Here is a 19,628-nt window from a genome sequence, read left to right as displayed (position 1 = left end):
ATGGGAAAGGCTGCTGTTTCCAAGGGTGAGGCATTGAGCAGTGTCCAGTGACTAGTGGTGATGGAGTAAAGTCTTCAGTTGCCTGGACCTAAATGTTTAATAAACAAAAGTATTAAGTTTGCTTTTGGCCTAGGGCCACTGTGAAAAAATTACTGAGACACACTAAAGGGTGTCACAGGCTAAGAAAGTTTGGGAATATCTAGGTATAAGCAAGAAAAATACAAAACAAGTCATTTAGTTTTTCTCTTTCTACCTAGAAATTTTCTAAATAAATACCATATAAAAAATGGGAAAAATATATACAAACATACATACAAAGTTTGGATTTTTATTGAAATATCATTAAGTATCAAACAAAATCTGCTTTCTTCAGATAAAAATATTCTCTCACATGTCTTCAGATATCACTGCTAAGTCTAAATTGGTCCTTCAATGTCTTTTGTCCTCATGAAATGTCCGTTCTCTTGGGATATCCACAAGAGCATGTCTACCGAGTAAAAGACCGTACATGACGACCTCTGCCACTGCCTCCACTGACAAACTTTCCTCTTGAGCCACCACTGCCACTGTTTGTACTGGCCCAGGAAGGCCCAAGGCCCCCACGGCCTCTAGAAGCACGATCCCGAGGACTCGGTCGGTAACCTGGAAAAGAAAAAAGACCATTTTAGTTCAAACATCCTTTCTTTTCCCATAGTCTAAGTGCTTATTCATATAAATAGGTGAGCTGTGATTTCTGAGAATTATGTCCCAAATAAAAGTTATTTTAGAGTTGCAGGGAGCTCCATAGTTAAGAGCATTTGTTCTCTTTCAGAAGACTGGACATACATGCCTTCCAATACCCATCAGCTAACTCTAACTCCAAGCAATCCAGTGCCTTCTTCTGCCCTCCTCAGGTACCTACACACACACACACACACACACACGATCTATTTAAAAAAGAACTCGTTTTTAGAATGTTCATTTAAAACCAAAGCTAGATCTGACAAGAATCCTAAACATAAGATAGTAATGCAGAAAAAATATTCTATGCTTATACAATACTGTACACAGAACAGTAACTACTATATGATGCTACCTTTGCTATCAAAATACTTTGCAGTTAAAAGGGCACCATAGCAAATGTTTTTTTAAATACAGTCCATCATCATGAGAGATTTCAGATTACAATGACAGTTAAGTTTCATTCCCTGATATAAATCTAACTCTAAAATAAGTCAACATAGTAAAACAGTCTCTCCAAAAACAGAAGTAAACAACTTCCCAGGTTGAAGAGCAGGAATTTCTCAGCAGGAATGAGGGAGGAACACATACCTGTAGAGCTAAGCGGTCGTAAAGGTGGAAGAGGACCTCTGTTAAAATTGCTCTGGCCACCACGACTTTCATTGTAAGTTCCTCGAGGAGTATTCTGAGCACTCCAGCTAGAGCCTCTTGTTCCTTCCCGACGACTGTAGTTTCCTAAATATAAACAACGCAATCAAAACCGATTTCACATTTGGATCGTTCCCCTTGTTTGGGGGATTTGTGAGAAAGGTCTTGCCTTGTAGTAGCCCAGACCAGCCTCAAAGCTGCAGTCTCCCTGCCTTCCCTCTCCCGAGTGGGGAGAGTGCAGGTTACTTAGCATCACAGCTTACTATCCAACTTAATCTTAAGAGTGGTAAAACAGGAGCTCAAAGTGTGGACACTGAGCAGCTTCACACAGTGGTTAAAAGCAGGGTGACTAAAGGGCCAAACTATCCTGGTTCCAACACTAGTTCTGCCACTTAGTAAAGTAGATGCTAAGAGAACTGCACCATAGATTTGATCCGAGAGGACAAGATGAAGTTCTGAGACCACTTCCTGATGCTCTTATGTACACGACTGCTATAACTGTCATTGCCCTTCTGGTGGTCTAATGTAAGAATGACTCCCATATATTCATGTGTTTGCATGCTTAGCCCTTGGGCAGTAGCACTATTAGGAGGTATGGCCTTGTTAGAGGAAGTGTGTCATTGTGGGGGTGGGCTTTGAGGTCTCCTGTGCTCAACCTCCACCTCATGTGGAACATAGTCCCTTTTTGCTGCACGCTGATCAAGATGTAGAACTCTCAGCTCTTTCTCCAGTACCATGTCTGCCTGGACACTGCAATGCTTCCCACTATGATGATAATGGATTAAACCTTTGAAACTGTAAGCCAGCCCCAATGAAATGTTTTCCTTTATAAGAGTTACCTTCATCATGATTTCTCTTCACTTTCACTGATACTTTCCTAACTCAGCAGATATGAAAACATGACAACAGTTTGCCAGTAAAAAAAAATAATTTCTGGCTGGGTTATGGTGGCACATGCCTATTACGCCAGCACTTGTGAGGTAAAGAAAAGATTTCCTTGACTACACAGTGAATTGAAGCCTGACTTGGTACATAAGGAATACATAAGACCCTGTCTCAAATAAAATAGACAGTGTGTGTGAAGAGAGAAGGGAAGAAAAGAGGAGCAAGAGTGGGAGAACAAGAGAAAAAGAAAAGAGAAGAAGAAAGAAGAGGGAGAGAAGAGACTCTGACGCCAGTGTGGGGGCATCTGCTGAAGCAAGAAGATCCCAAGTTTAGGATGAATCTTGCTAGATAGCAACATACCTTATAACAACAAAGGAGTAATAGCTAGAAGCATAATCAGCTTCTAAACACTTAAAACAAGCTAAATACAACATTAAAAAGAAAACAGGGCTGGAGAGATGGCTTAGCAGTTAAAAGTACTTGCTATTCAACCATGAGGACCAAGCATCAAAATATTAGCACCCATGTTGGGCAGTTCTGAAATCCCTGTAATTCCAGTTCCGAGGGATCCAATGCCTGCCTCGTCTGGACTCTGTAAGAATGTATGTGCACATATGTGGATGTGTACACAGACATACTGGTTTTCAAAAGAAGAAAAATATATAAACTATGCATGGCGGTGCATGCCCAGAACTTTGCAAGGTCAGCACTGGGAAGAGAAAGGTGGCAGGATTATAAATTCCAAGCTACCCTGATCTACACAGCAACAGCCTATCTCTGAAGGAGAATTTAAAGAGCCACTGAGATGCCTCAGAGGGGGGGGAAAAAAAAAAAGCAGGGTACAAAAGCATGAGGAATTGAGTCCGGATTTCTAACACACACATAAATGCTGGGCAAGTATAGGTGGCCCACTTGTAATGCCAGCACTTGACAGGCAGTAACAGGGGATCCCTAGGCCATGCTGGCTAGCTAGTCTAGCTTAAGCAACAAGCCTGGGGTCAAGTGAAAGGTCTGTATCACTATATAAGGTAGAGAACATTTGAGGAAGACAACCAGTATTGAGCAACCACTAGCATCCGCATATATTTTTACCCTTATCCACACATATACCTACATACCACACACATGAACAGAACAGAGAGAAAACAAGGAAATAGGTAAGAGATGAACTCTACAAAGCAATAAGAAAATGGTGAGAGTAGGCAGGGCCGAAACAGCTCAGTTGGGAGAGCATTAGACTGAAGAAAATGGTGAAAGGTATATTGTGAAAAAGATATATATATATGTGTGTGTGTGTGTGTGTGTGTATGACTCAGAAAGGATAAATACGATTTTCATTCTAAGGGCTAGAGAGATGGCTCAAGTACACTGGCTGTTCTTCTAGAGCACAGCATTCAATGCCCAGCACCCACATGGTGGTTCACACCCCTTGAAACTGCAGTTTCAGAGGATTCAATGCCCTCAATCTGGCCTTGCTGGGCAACAGGCACACATGTGGTGTACAAACACACATGCAAGCAAATAACCCACATAAGTAAAATGAAACACATTCACTTCTTTGTCAGGTTGGTGTGGTGAGGCACCTTTAATCCCAGGAGTCAGGAGGCACAGGCCAAGGGATCTCTGAGTTCAAACCTGATCTACAGAGTGAGTTTGTAAGACAGTGCCTCAAAAAAACAAAACAAACAAACAAACAAGCAAAAACTCAACCTTCAGTTTCCCAAATGTAAAAACAAAAATAGTAAAAAATTAAAAAAGAAAAAAAAAAAAAAACCCTCTCGTAACTTAAAAGTATAACATACCAAAAGTAACTAAATAGAAGAGATATTGTTTTACTTTTTATTCCTATTCAACAGAGAACTCTGCAAACAGTGCTGGAGGAGGCTTAACTGTAGGAGGAGAGACACATCTCTGAGCCCTTCTATATGGGTCCAGTGTTGGACTCTGTCACTCCAGCCCATTAGAAAACACACACAGGCCGTTACCTTTCGAAGCAGGCGGTGTGAAAAACCTATTCTGACTGTGGAAGGCGCCCCGTCCTCCTCGATTGCCTGAAAACCCACCACGAGAGGAAATCTTCTGGGACACTTTGAGTGGCCGTTTGGGTGGGGGTATTCCGTCTTGAGGGACCACTTCTTTACTTTCAGCTGCAACGAAGTCGTCCACATGCATAGATGGTGGCCTACTTGTGTTCTGCTTTCTTTGACGAAAAATATCATGGGGCCGTATGCCCTGTCCAAATCCTCCCCGGCCCCGACCTCTAGGTGGTGGCACGACATGAGCTCGTTTGGCAGGTTCGATGTACTCAGATTTCCCACTGTTAAGACAAAAGTACTCTATAAGAAAAAATTTCTTTTTCAGATTCCAATCCACTTTTACAATACTAAAACTGGAATTTCATTGTTTTGTGTTTCCACTATTCCAGGATTATTACTTTCTGTGATAATATAACAAACTAGCTAAAAGTCGTATGCTTTGTTTATTGATAAGGCTAACAATATTCTTGTTGTTGTTTTTGAGACGGGATTTCCTGGCGACACTGGAACTCACTCTGTAGACCAGTCTAGCCTCATACTCACAGAGATCTGCCTGCCTCAGCCTCTGGAGCATGGGATTAAAGGTGTGCGCCACCCTCACCCAGCAAGAACAGTATTTTTAAACAATCCAGTCTGGTTTTTGTTCAAAGGAAGAATAGCACAAGGGCTGACAAGTGCCCTGGGTTCAAACCCCAGCAACAGAAGCAACAAAAGAACAATACACCAGTCATACCCTGAAATTACTCATTTTAAAAGTTCTTATTATACCATGCCAGTCAAAGTGGTACACATCTTTAAACTCAGCATTGGGAAGGCAGAGGTGGGCAGATCTCTGTGAGTTAGAGGCCAGCCTGATCCACATAGTAAGTTCCAAAACAGCCAGAGTGTACATAATACAGGCAGACAGGGTCTACATAACAGACCCTGTCTCAAAAGGAGAAGGGCTGTAGTTACGTGTCTACCTAAAGCAACCTCTTGAGTGGGATGAATTTTACCTTGACGTTATGAAGGTCTCGTGCTTATGCTTCCCAAGTTTAAATCCCTTAGTGGTCTTGGTTCTTCCCGGAGATGACGGCTCTGACAAAAACGAGCGCTCTAACTCCGAGTGCAGATCAAAGTCACTACAGCACTTTTCAGAGAGCTCGATCAGGTCAACCTTTACCTGAAGTCACAAAATAAAACTTAATAAAAATTAAACTTAAGTCTGTATAACATTCGCTACAGAAACTACCATCACCTACAAGTTCTTTTTCATTCTCATGGTAAACTGATTATACATTTACCTTTCTCTTTTCAGAAAGCAGCATCACTGGCATTGATAAAAACAGAAAGGCCTAAGAATTCAACTAATTATTCTGTGGCATTCCTCCTCAGAGCTGCAGGTCTGTAAATCTAGAAGACTGCTGCATGACAGGGAACTCAGGGTTACACCATATAAATTAATACCAGAATAGCTACAGAACATTTCAAACAGTATGAAATGATGCACCAGGCCAGCTTCGGCAGTTGCCCACATCTATCAGAGGACAGTGAGGTGCTGCGGATGCCCAAAAGCTTGATGCATCATCTCATGGCATTCCAACCTACGTTCAGTGTCAGAGAACCGAGAGTTAAAGCTGCTTGTGAGATCTACAATTTCTCTAAACGATGGTCACAGTTATCACTGGAAGAATGTTCACTCTAAGTTTAAAAGGAAAGCTTAGCTGGGTGGTGGTGGCACACACCTTTGATCCTGGTGCTCAGGAGGCAGAAGCAGGCAGATTTCTGAGTTCCAGGACAGCCAGGGTTACACAGAGAAACCATCTCGAATGCCACACTTCCCCCCACCCCCACAACTCCCAAAAAGGACCACTTAGGTTTGTCTTTGGTTTTTGTTCATGTTTTTTTCAAGGTCTTTATCTGTAGCTCAGTCTGGCCTGGAAAGGAACTATGTGACTCAGGCCGGCTTCAAATTTGTAGCAATTATGTCTCTGTCACTTTAGTGCTGAAATTTCAAGTGTAAGCCACCACTCCCAGATGAAAAGGAACAACTTCTCACACAAATATTTAAATTGTACTGCTTAATATAGTACCTTAGCCATCAATTACATGTGAGGTTTGGTTGGTTGTTTGTTTTTTTTCCTCTTTTTAAGGTTTACTTATTTTTACTGTATGTGTATGAGTGTTTTGCCTACATGTATGTGTGTGTGTGTGGTAGCCAGGAAGGTCAGAAAAGGGCATCAGATCCCTGAGAACCAGTTACAAGTAGCTGTGTGGTGTTAAGTACTAGGAACTAAAGGCCAGTTCTCTACAAAAGCAACAAGTACTCAACTGTTGAACCACCTCTACAACTCCCATGTGTAAGTCACTTAACATTCAATCAAAATAAAATTCAGTACTTTTTGTTAAGAGACAAGTTCTTACCAGGTATAGCCCTGGCATGCTTGGAACTCACTATGTAGATCAGATTGGCACTGAGCTCACAGGTATTCTCCTGCCTCTGCCTTCCTAGGACTGATTACAGGTGTAAAACACCATGCCTAACCAAAATTCAGTGTTTCAGTCACACTACCCAAATTTTAATTTTTCAAGAGTCACACAAAACTATTGGCTACTGTACCAAAGAAGGAAAAGCACAGAGCATTTCTACTCCTATACAGAGTTTACTGAACAGCTCAGTTCTAATGAATCACTAAAAAATTTATACTAAAAATGAATTCTTTAATGCAATTTTAGTTATAAAATGTGTAATTTATTTTCCTTAAAGGAAGAGGAGCTCTCAATCTTAAATAAAAAAGAACCATTCTTCCAGTGTCTTTAATCATGATGAATACTAGTATCTTTCAGACACGGGAATACCCAAGTAGAGTTCCCTGACAAAGAAAATAAGCACTATATAAGATGTGGTTAAACTCATTACAGAAATACCCGTCTGAGAAGCATAAAACACAGTCTCTACATCCTTGAACCTTTCAGCATCATGCTTAAGAATACCCAGCACCGTCCCAGAGTAGAGGCTACATCACTCCTCTCCTTGAACCCAATGAAGAATGAACAGTCTTGTCATATATGTTATTCTGTGCCCTAGCAGCATAAAGAACTATGTACTTCAGACATATGCAAGAATGTGGAACATTTTGCCTCATCACAAACTCAAAATACAAATTACTAACCAGAAAGAAGTGGAACAAATAATAAAAAAATAATGAGTTCTAGATTTCAATAAGTGGGTGACTGTCATAGAGATAATATGTATTTGCCCTCTAATGAACTTTAAGAGTGTATTATATAAACTGTTAGGATACTACCAACCCACAAAGAAACCAACGGAAGCATTAACTTTTCTGAAAGTTAGTAATAAAATCCTTGCTACCAAGTCCAGATCTGTATCGATCTCTTCAGCCTGAAATGGAGTAAACCACATAGACTTCAACTGGTCATCCATGACGTCAGCTAGCACATACGCAGTCCTAGAACATGAAAAGAGTATTTGGTCAAAACCAGAATCCAAACACATATTATTTTGGCTTATTTAAGTAACATAATTAAAATTATTACCCTCTAGAGTGTTAATAAGATAAGCCTTTAATCCTTCAAAAAGCTATTCAAGAATCAGCTTTTCTTAGAAAAACTAAAGCTTCAAAAATACACCCGCTGGGGTTGGGTGAAACCAATGAAATGATTGCTAATGAAGTTCTGCTACATGCATAGATCAGTGCCTTGTCCAGTGTCATCAGAGAGACTGTCTTGTACAGCTGATGGGAGGGCTACAGAGACCCCCAGCCACACATTAGGGAGAGAGAGCTAGGTTGCAGTTTCCATGGGGTCCCCCACCCTTGGGGTTCAGGGAATCCCGTGGAAGAGTAACAGGCTCATGAGGGCTCACAGAGACTGAAGCGGCAATTGCAGAAGAGCCCGCATGGGTCTGTACTAGGTCCTCTGCATGTTATGTGGCTAGTTTGGTGTGTGTGTGTGTGTGTATGTGTGTTTGGGGGGGGGGCTCCTGAAAGTGGAAGCAGGAGTATCTCTGACTCTTGCATGCTTTTGGGACCCTTTTTCGTCCTCCCAGGTTGCCTCACCCAGTCTTGATGTCAGGGTCTGTGCCTGGATCTTATTGTAATTTGCTGTGCTATGTTTGGTTGATGACCCTGGAAGTTCTGCTCATTTCTGGGAGAAGGAGGGGTTGCTGTGAATATGGGGAAAAGGGGAGGTGGTGGGAGGAACTTGGATAAGTGGAGGGAGGGGAAGCTGCAGTCCAGGATGTATTGTATGAAAGAATAAATAAAAATCAAAAAATCCCACTGTAACAGGCTTGGGGCTTTGAATAAATCAAACAGTTGGTCAAGAAGGCTACAATACCATGAGAGTAAAGAGATACCTTGAGCTCAGTCTAGTGGTTCACACCTATCATTCCAGTAGTCAGAAGGCTGAGGCAGGAGGATCACAAATTCTAAGGGCGCAACAGTTGTGCTACATGAGATCCTATTTTCAGAGGAACAACCAAAAGAGACGTTATATGTTCTCTAAGATCAGGGTCAGTCAACCTTGTTCTACACGCCCATTCTTACACAGTCTGTATGCTAGGCATAGCCGTGTGTGTTCTAAATGTTTTTCTTAGAAAGCAAAAAACAAACAAACGAACCAAAAAACAAAAACAAAACCTATAAAATGTGCAAGAGGCTGCAGAGAGCCTGCAAACCCTGGAAATTTTTCTAGCTCACTCTTTACAGAAAAATATACAAAACAACAACTAAAACCTTTGTTGAGCCAATCTAGGTGTTGGCAGCCTTAAATACTCTCTACTTACACTCAACCCCTGCTTCCTTTACCTGTTGTTGAACAGATTCTGGAGAGACTCTGGAGCTGACAGTACTGGCTCTACATCCTGGTCACTGAGAGGCAAAGGATCACCGGATGACTCCAGCATCTGCTTCAGCCCAACTACATTATCCAACAAAGAATCCAGATTGTCATCATCTTTTGAATGTTCCTAGACACAAACATACGCAATGAGAAGGTGCCAGCAGAAAAACCCTTGAGCACTTAAGCCCTACTCTACTGACTGTAGCAAAAAAGGTAGAATTACAACACACGAAAAATTTGGAACACCATCCAGAAGTCATTAACTTAACATCACACATATTAAAATAAAACGAGCATCAAAAACACTATTTTATTTCTAAACAATAGCAGAGGCATCCTGCATTAAAAAATCAACAATTCAAACAACACTTCCTTTTCTTACTCATTAGATTCATAACAAGACAGAGAAGTGCACTCCAAATTATTAATCCCAAGAGCTACCTGGTGGGTATAATGCCCAGCTAAGAGTTCTATTACTTAAAAAGGTCACCACGCAAAGCTTGGACTAGTCACACTGAGAAGAAATGCTGATTTTATTACTATTTTTTCTATTTTTCTCTTTACCAAAACAAGCTTCTCTAGTTCAAGGAACAAACTCTCTGGACTCTCTTCTTTGCTCTGTAGAAGCTGTTTTAATTCTGCAGGATTAATACTCATCGTCCGGGGCGGGTGAGCTCCCTCTACCTCCATGAGCCCACTATCGTCTCCACAACAGCCCTGTAAATGTCACACACAAGTTAAATTTGAGAACACAGAAACCTGCAAAGACACTTCTACATTTACTCATCTACCTCAGCTATTTGCTAGGATATTCCCCTCAATGTTACAACCTTTACAACTCAACAACTGACTAGTTTTTAAAATTAGTTTACTGAAAGTGGAAATGTTTGAGTAGATTAGTAAAACAAAGGGTAAACACATATTTAAATCACTGACACATAGTTCTCAAAAAAATATTTAATAGCAAGCACTGGTACTCGGCAGGACAGATAACTGACGTATGTTCCAGAGGCAGGAAGATGCCTACAAGAACAGAGAACTGAAGGAATCAGAATTACAATTTTGAAGATAAGACAGGCAATAAAAATAGCAGCTATCATACATACAACCTGCCAGACTAAAAACTAAGTATTTTCTACTTTAAAGTCATACATATTACTACACAGGAAATAAGATATAAGCTAGATAGTTACATACATGTCAAACAGTAGTGGCAAGCCTGTCTAACAGTCCTTGTTTTAAATTACTCAAAATAAACGCACTCGACCAAGGGTAAAGTCAGAAAGTAAGTGTCTCCCCCAACCCTGATGCAAGATTTAACATTTGATTTGTTTCCCTAAGTTTATTTATGCCATGCGTGTGCAGAGACCCATGAGGACCAGGCAAGGGTGTCAGAGCCCCTAAAACTGGAGAGCGCAACAGTTGTGCTGCCTCGTGTGGGTGCGGGGAACAAGGTCCTCTGCAAGAGCACGACACGCTCTTACCACTGAGCCATCTCTCCAACCTAAAGATTTAGTATTTTTAATTGGCATAAACATTTAAAATTTTGTTTGGAGTTCATAACATTTGTCCTATAAATGTTCAAATGTCAAAAACTAAATACACATTCTTCTTCCTTTTTTTTTAAATAAGGTCTCACGTAGCCCAGGCTGGCCTCAAATTTATTATGTTGCCACTGTTGGCCTCAAACTGGTCCTTCTGCCTCCACTTCCCAGCTGCTGGGATTACAAGCATATGCTATCACACTGGGCTATGGAATGAGAAAGTATTTTAACAAAACCTCTCTCGATCTGAGAATGAGCCTAGTGGAACACTTGCACTTTTCAGAGAATGTACGATGACGAAGTGACTTAGGCTGTGATAAAAGACACTACTAGCTTTAAAGAGAAACCAATAAACCACTGGATCTACGGTTGTGCTGCTCTGTTAGGAAATGGTGAGTTACCTAATCCATGCACTATTCGGGAAAGATAAACAGCATAAAACAGGGTACTGAAGGAGTAAAGGTTCTACTTAGACCATCCTCTGAAGCTACAGTTTATAAACTAAAAGATTCTATACACCAGTCTCTAAGAACGCAACCCAACCAAACCAGTTTGCTTATTTGCTGGTTTATTTGCACAGACTAGGCAAGTGCTCCACCACTGAGCTCCATTCTCAGTCACTAAAGAGTTTTTAAAAACACAGCACTTAGCTGGGCAGTGGTGGCGCATGCCTGTAACCCCAGCACTTGGGACAAAGAGGCAGGCAGATCTCTAAAAGGATTAAAAGAGAAACCTAGGCTTAGAAAAATCTGAATGGACTTTAGTATTTTTAAAGAAAAATGGAGCTCGTGTCAGCAGGTCAGTGTTTAAATCTGAAACCGTACAGAGAGGATAAACATGACCCCCGCTCAGGGTTGAAACACTAATTGGTGGTACATCCATTTTACACAGCAAGACAAGACACAGCTTCCCAAAATCAAAGCCCAGACCCCAGATGGCTTCATTAGTGAAGAGTATCACAGAATTAAAGGTTAATAATCTATGCTGATCAGTGGTGGCACGTGCCTGTTATCCCAGCATTTGAGAGGCAGAGGCAGCGGCTGTGAGTTTGAGGCCAGCCTGGCCTACAAAATGACTTCCAGGATAGCCTAGGCTATCTGAAAAAACAAAAAAACAAAAAACAAAAAAAGAAAAAAAAAAAAAAAAAAGGAAACCTCTTTAGCTTATTCAATGAAGCCAAAAACATCACCAGAAAAGATAGTTACAGACCATGGCCCCTTATGAATACATAACACAAAACTCCTCACTAAATAAACTGGCAAAACAAAAACGGTCAAATTGAACTAATCCCAGGAAAACAATGCTGGTTCAACAATCAAAAAACCCCAATCTACTTAAAATAATGTGGATAAAAAAAACCATGTGTTTATCCAGATAAAATCCTAAAAAGCATTTGGTGAAATGCAACAACCTTGCATGACATAAGCATATATTATGCAGCTCTGGCTAGGCACTATGTTGACAGACTAGGCGAGCCTCGAACGTAAGCATTCCTCCTTTCTCTGTCTGAGTGCCAGAGCAGAAGCATGTTCCACCAAGAACAACAAAAACTTTCCAACAAAATCAGAGGAAAATGTCTAGAACGAAAATAGTCTGATGGAGTATTAAAGAGTCTTATAAATTACATGCATAAGAGAAACAAAGTAACTACTATATTCACATTTTTCTAATAAAATCTTTTATTCTGTAACCCTGCAGTAAAAAGATCCTTTACAACTTTCTCTATAAACAGTAATCTTAAGTGTGAGCTGAATTTTTTTGTTTCAATGATTTCTTTACTTTTCTTTATGTGCACTGGTGTTTTGCCTCCATGTATGTCTGTGTAAAGCTGGCAAATCTCCTGAAGCTGGAGTTGCAGATGGTTGTGAGCTGCCATGTGGGTGCTAAAACTGAACCTGATCCTCTAGAAGCAAAGCCAATGAATGGTCTTAACCACTGAACTATCTCTCCAGACCCCATGAGTTGAAATCCTTAAATTAGTGCTAATATATATATACTGATCCATAGAATATGTCCATGCACACACACTTAATAGTCAATATTTCTCTCTTTGTGTTTTTGTTTGTGGAGACGGGGTTTCTCTGGGTAGCCCTGGCTGTCCTGGAACTCACTCTGGAGGCCAGGCTGGCCTCTAACACAGATCCGCTGCCTCCGCCTCCCGAGTGCTGGGGTCAAAGATGTGCACCACCACACCGAGCCCCCAAGTACCTCCTCTCAAGGAGGGCTTACTAATGGCTTCTGGAATGTGGACCACAATATCCCACGACTTAGGAAACCACTACAAAAGGGTCTTAATTAAATTTGAACAAGCATGAGCAAATGTTGGACATTTTTTGGAGACAGCATGTCACTTTACAGTGATATGAAGAGGGCATTACTTTATGTTCCAAGATATTTTTTATTGAAGTAATAATTTAGCCTGTGACATTTGTAACACTTTAAAGCAATCAAATAAAAATAATCAATGCACACTTACCATTGCATCAGAGTTGAGGATCTGTCTCATGAATTCCAGAGACACAGATGCCAGCTCACCTGTGTCCTTGCTGAACGTGCTGACCACTCGCTTCAGCAAACTGTGCAGAGCACCACTGTTTTTCCTTAAAGAACTGAAAGGAAAGACAAGAGCAGACACATTAGGAACTATAAAAAAAAAAAGTCAGAAATAGTGGCGCTCCTCTGAACTTCCAGTTCTCAGATGGCATGAGGAAAGATCTAGACAGTGGTTCTGAACCTTCCTAATGCTCCCATCCTCTAATACAGTTCCTCATACGTGGTGACCCCAACCATTAAATTATTTCATTGCGCCTTTGTAACTGTAATTCTGCCACTGTTGTGACTGTACTGCAAATATCTGATACGGCAGAATATCTGATATGGGACCCTGTGAAAGAGTTGTTTGACCTTCAAGGGGTCATGAACCACAGGTTGGGCACCACTGCTCTAGGTCAACCAGAGCTTCAAAATGAAGCCTTGTCTCAAAAAGAACCAAGACAATAAAAAAAAAAAAAGATAACGTGTCAAAATGTTAAGTATATAATATTAGCATGAGAAATAACTAAGAATATAATTTACTTCACCATTAAAAAAAAAACAACATAAAGACATACTTAGGTTCACAAATATAACCAGGCCCCCAAAAAAGCCACTCACTTTAATCTTCAATTCAATCTTTTTTTTTTTTTCCTGTTTCTTTTCTTTTTCTTGAGTGGTGGTTGTGGGCGGGGGGGAGATGGCAAGCTCTCACTATACAGGGCAGGGCTAAACTCAAACTCACAATCCTCTTGCCTCAGTTTCCCAGAAGCTATGATTACAGGTATATATACCCAAGCTCTGGTATTTACTAAAAAACTTCCCTCAAATAATAAACTTTCAAAACCTATCACAAGCCCCACTTGCTAGTTCCCAATTTAAATTCTTTTCATGATATGAGGGTCTCCCTACCATGAGAGGGTTAGCCTATTTCAGAGACCAACCTGGGAAACCTAGCTTAGGAGTTTCAAAGAATAACAAAGAAAATCATGAGCCTAGGGCAATGGTCAATGACTTCTGCTTCAGAACCCAACCGCAGGCAGGCATGGTGGCACATGCCTTTAATCCCAGTGCTCGGGAGGCAGAGGCAGGTAGATCTCTGTTCAAGGCCAGTCTGGACTACAAGTGAGTCCAGGACAAACAAGGCTACACAGAGAAACCCTGTCTTGAAAACCCCAAAAGAAGCAGATGGTAAATATTTAGGCTCTGCGAGCTATACACAACTCAGGTGTTTTTACTGTAGACCACTGGTGAGGTAGGGAAGTGGGGTGGACAACGCATAGATGACACCTGTACTCCAGCAACACCTTATCTCAATAACTACACAACACTACACTCGAACTACAGTCCAGTTGAAAACACACACACACAGACTTTTGCATAACAAATCCCCTGGTGTGTGTCTAAAATCCTGATCTTAAGTAGCCTATGCACTGGCACAGTTTTTAAGCTTCACAGAATTTCAAGGGTAAACCATTTAAATATTCAATTGTCTCTTAGGCTACCACATAAGCAGCCAAATGGAAATAAGTATGGTGTTAACACTAAACAAGTAGTGTTCCCATTTACAAATGGGTCAGGCTGTAAGATACCACTGTGTAAGACATACATGCACGGTAAAGCAACACAAACAGGGGAAGATCGGCCTCCTGCTCCTGGGAACTTTCAACACAGTCAGATAGAAAGGCATGACAAACAGGGATGAAATCAGACCTAAAGAAAGTGATAATGAAAAAAATAAGAGGCTCAAAACTATAAACCATCCCAGTTACTAGGGACCAGGTAAAACCCTAGGCAAATGTGTTATATTGGTGTATACTCCATGAAAACCTAGGGTCTATGCCAAGCACTGGTTCACAGCTGTAATTCCAGTATCCCAGAGGCTGAGATCACATGTTCCAGGCTACCCTGGGCTAGAGAACAAGGCTCTGTCTCAAATAACAAAAAAAATCGATAGCTAATATATCTATTAAAATGTCTTCAGGAAAAAAAATCTGGCAAAGCTATGGTGGCATATGTCTTCATCCTAAAGACTGTCTAGAGGCTGAGACTGGAGGACTGCAGCCAGGAGTCTGAGGTCAACCAGAGCAACACATAAAGTCTCCAAGTCAACAAAGCAACTCTGATGCTGCAAAGTTCCAGTGAGGTTAAGGAGTCCCTAGAACCCTAATGCACTGCTGATGGGAGGCAGATGGAGACATATTTTGGAAAACAGCTTGGCAGCTTTTGATCAGTTTAAACAGCTTCTCACATGACCCAGTAGTTCCACGCTGAGGTAGCTAGCCAAGAGAAATACGTCTTCAGGTGCACACAGAAACCCTAATGCAGACTTGTAACAGCGCTACTCATGTTTCAGAAAGTAGAAACAACTCAGACAGAAGAGATTTTAAAATTTATTTCTAACTGCCAATGAAGCAATGCCACATACAGAATTTCTCCTGTAGAGGAAACCACTCTCAACCTTCCGTCACAAGCGGGTTGACTAAGTGGGGAGGAAGGCACAGCATGCCATACTCTGCAAAGCTTACCTTTTTAAGTGGAATAGTCCATAATCATGCTCCGCGAGAAACATCATCGTGCGGACGCACGTCAGCAGACAGCTGTAGCTGCTTTCGGAGTTAGTGAGGGTCGCCAGCAGACAGTCACAGATGGCGGCCATCAGCTCCTTACTGGGCAGAGAGTTGGAGAGCTGCTCAAGCTCTGAGACAGGACCTTCAGAAGGGCTCGGCAAAATCAGTGCGATGTCCTGGGTCGGGGGAGACAGTCCCAAATGATTACCGCCATGGCCCCCGACTGCTATTTCTCAACACACACAAAGTAATACTTAGTAACACTCTCATGAAAATATTATTGCTGAGGGCTGGAGAGGTGCTCATTGGTTAAGAGCACTCTTGCTCTTCAAGAGGACTAGGGTTTGGTTACTGTGAGCACCCACATGGCAGGTCTCAACTTTATAAAACTCCAGTCCCAGCTGAGCTGATGCCCTCTTCTGGCCTCTGCAGCCATGCATGCAGACAAACCAACCATATGAGTAAATAAAATAGTTGAAATTATTGTTATGGTCCCACCCCAAATACAGATGCAAATAGATAAGGAACATGCTCTTCTATAAAAGCTACTGTAAGAATGTATATCTAAGGAAATAATTCAACAGTATTTTCCTTCACAGTATTTTACCTTTAAAAAGAAAAAAACCTTTTAGCCAGGCATGGTGGCACATGCCTATAATTCGTAGCACTCAGGGAGGCAGAGGCAGGCAGATCTCTGTGAGTTCAAAGCCAGCCTGGTCTATAAAATGAGTCCAGTACAGCCAAGGCTACACAGAGAAATCTTGTTGGAGAAAAAAAAAAAAAAGACAACAAAACAAACCTTTTAATCTTCCATTTGCATGAAAGAAAAATAGTTTAGCATTGTCTTTCACAAGGATGGAAGACTTACATGGGCCTAACAACAAACACACAAGATACTTTCTGGCATCTACCTAGCTTTTAAATCTCAGACTCAGAAGACAGATGCCACCATTGTTCTCTCTTGTGTGTTTCCTAGCTTCTTGATTCCATGTCAGTCGTTATGGGAGTGAGTGTGGTATAGATCATGAAACTAGAAAGGGGGCTGTGTAAGGGGAAAAGAGGATTTAAGTAAGCGGCCTGGGGAGCACAGTACTACATGAGATGCGAAGATGGGACACAGATACAGCAGGAGTGTAGATGAGGATGGAGCAGAGGACTGGCCACCATTTCCTGGGAGACTCAGTTTTCTCCAGGGATGTGGCCCTGGCAGAGAGCTCTCTACCCATGTATACGCTGGGGCACTAAGTAGACTCACCGGGTTAGGAAAAAAAAAAGAAAGGAACATATAAAATTGGGGAGACAATAGCAGTAAAGAGACAGAGTTAGAACTAGGGTGAACTGGAGGAGAAGTAATGAAGGTGAGGGGTGGACCTGATCATAACACATTACATGTGTGTATGAAATTCTCAGACATACTCAACAATAAAAGAGAGAATGGCCTTTATAAGGAACTCAACTTGGCATGGTTTTAATTTTAAAATGGTAAAAAGGCTTTGGCCATAAAATACATTAAATCAGTCTATTATTCACTAATGTATACTCCTTCTAGATTATAAAGGCTTCTAGAAATAAATTTTTTGGCTGAAATTTTACTACACTTATCAATATTGGAATTCAAAGCTTTATAAAAAGGGGTGAATAGAGCGAACAAACTTTAAGCACAATCTTCAATAAATGTCTCTTTCTACCTTTATACCTTTAAAATTCAAGCTTTCCAATATTAAGCAAGTTGAGCTAACTACTCCTAACCAAACATCCAGGATTCACTTTCTGGAAGCCAACTGGGCCTTCAGGGCTATTCAAACACAGATTTGCACCAGAAGGAAAATGTAATGAGACCTGAACAAAAAAGGCAGCTTGGAATGAAGTCTAAGAGGAGAGGGCAGCAAGGGGTCAGTAGTCAAGGGACAGAACATGAGAACTTAAGAACCAGTCACAGGGGCCTTACACTTCTCCTCCAGGCCCACAACTACAGCCTACCACATCTGAAAGCAAGCCACATGCAAAAAAGCTCCTGAGTCCTCAATGTAACTAAACTGCACTTTTGGAATCCAGCACAGGCTTGTAATGAAAATATTCTGTCTGGGGAAAAAAAGTCACATCTGACGACTGCCTGGAATAAGCATGCTGACTAGTTTAAAATGCACTGACACGTGCAATCCGCATGAAGTAGCCACGGTGGCACACACTGTCATCCTAGCACTTGGGAGATGGAGGGAGGAAAATCAGGAATTCAAGGACAGCCTTGGTTACCTAGTAAGTTTGAGGGCAGCGGGGGCTACAAAACACACAGTCTCAAAAAACTAATCATTCAAAAAGTTATCCTAACAAAAGACCAACGTATTAACCAAAATCAAAGTTCTAAAAATGAATAATGCCTTGGGATATTCTAATATAATTGGGAAGGGAAGTACTACAGTAACTATAATTAGCTATAAAATGTACTGAAAATTTATCACAAAAGCAATTACCCAGGTTTGCAATACAAAAGGAAAAATCTCCTCAGAGACCCAACAAAGAAGCCAAAGAAACCTACAATGCACCAAATCACTTGCTTTTCGGCCACTTACCAAACTCCTGAGATAACCCAGGAGCACTACAGCCAGGAAAGCTGTTACTATTACTATTACCAGCCAAGATTTGCATCAAGACAAGTACTTAAGCACATATTAACACACACACACACTGACAATAAAAAACTGTGAGTACCTGGTCACAGAGAGACTGCAAAATGGATGTGACATATTCCACACACTGCTGGCGAATAACACTGTCCCCAGGAGACCGCACCAAAGCTAAAAGATCCTGGAATATTTCTGCATATCTTTCATCACCTTTAACAGTTCCATTAATCAGGTGCAAAATAGCTAATTTACAAGCTTTGTGTGAAGCCAGAGCATCGAGAAGGGCAAGCAACCTGGTGGTTTGACTAGTATACTGTTTTTCTTTATCTTCTGAAGTGCTGAAATAAAATTAATATACTCAGTGAACAAAATTCTTGACTTTAAAGGCATTACTTAATATTTCTATGTATAGATTCACACAAATTTTGCCTAAAATATACACCTCATTCCTTTGATAGAATGATTTTTCTGGAAGTTTACAGTCACTGTAAAATTTTATAAATTCAGATTTTCAATAATATACTTCAAGTCAGAGGAGTTCTTTATATTTCACCTTTTAAAAATGCCAAACTTGGGCCAGACCTACACCCCACACAAAAGTAGCAGATGTGCACACGGGCATCATGTGGGTCCCCTAACAATGGAAGCAGGGCTGTCTCTGCCTCTGTTGTCAGCCTTTGGATCCCTTTCCCCTAGCTGGGCTGCCTTGTCTGGACTCAGTGGGAGAGGGTGCATTTAGTCCTGCTGGGACTTGAGGTGGCAGGATGGGTTGGTACCCCTTAGGGGCCTCCCCTTCTCTGAGAAGGAGAGGAGACAATGGGGGGAGGAGGCATGAGGGTGGGACTGGAGGAGAGGAGAGAGGGGGCCGGGATCAGGGCTGGAAAGTGATTAAATAAATAAAATTAAAAATAAGTAAATACAAATGCAAAACTGGGGCAGAATGTGATTCATCAAGCAAAGGCACTAATGGCGCAACCCTAGTGACCTGAGCCCAACCCCCAGAACCCATGTAAAGGAAAGAGAAAAGCAACTATATAATGTCTTGACCACACACATATGAGCATGTACATGCACACATGCAGTATTACACAGTAATAATGAAATAAGTAAAATAAATCTCCAAACCAAGACCTTCAACATGACATATATGATAAAGAAAATAATTTACATATATTAATTTATGCATACATGTGTGCATGTGTGTATATTTACACATCCATATGTTAT

The 19,628-nt window shown here is 41.1% G+C and overlaps 1 protein-coding gene across 3 annotated transcripts in view; it reads right to left on the bottom strand.

Moving 5' to 3' along the window:
- Window positions 1-308: 308 nt before the first annotated feature.
- The window catches only part of Virma (vir like m6A methyltransferase associated), a 57,926-nt gene continuing 38,606 nt past the window's right edge, over window positions 309-19,628 (bottom strand). For 2 of the 3 annotated variants that reach the window (XM_060385997.1, XM_060385998.1), the window contains exons 15-24: window positions 18,487-18,739; window positions 15,736-15,953; window positions 13,152-13,284; window positions 9,696-9,848; window positions 9,098-9,258; window positions 7,642-7,738; window positions 5,285-5,451; window positions 4,239-4,570; window positions 1,312-1,455; window positions 309-642 (exon numbers count right to left, since the gene is read on the bottom strand). In XM_060385997.1, the coding sequence (XP_060241980.1) occupies window positions 488-642; window positions 1,312-1,455; window positions 4,239-4,570; window positions 5,285-5,451; window positions 7,642-7,738; window positions 9,098-9,258; window positions 9,696-9,848; window positions 13,152-13,284; window positions 15,736-15,953; window positions 18,487-18,739 (1,813 nt within the window). In that variant the 3' untranslated portion in view covers window positions 309-487. The remainder of the gene's footprint in view (window positions 643-1,311; window positions 1,456-4,238; window positions 4,571-5,284; window positions 5,452-7,641; window positions 7,739-9,097; window positions 9,259-9,695; window positions 9,849-13,151; window positions 13,285-15,735; window positions 15,954-18,486; window positions 18,740-19,628) is intronic. The other variant, XM_060385999.1, reaches the window with a different exon arrangement.

The sequence above is a fragment of the Meriones unguiculatus genome, chromosome 6 (genome assembly GCF_030254825.1).
Source record: "Meriones unguiculatus strain TT.TT164.6M chromosome 6, Bangor_MerUng_6.1, whole genome shotgun sequence".
In the NCBI taxonomy this organism is placed as follows: domain Eukaryota; kingdom Metazoa; phylum Chordata; class Mammalia; order Rodentia; family Muridae; genus Meriones; species Meriones unguiculatus.
Note: the sequence above shows the minus strand (reverse complement) of the source record. Positions and strands in the feature narration are given on the sequence as shown.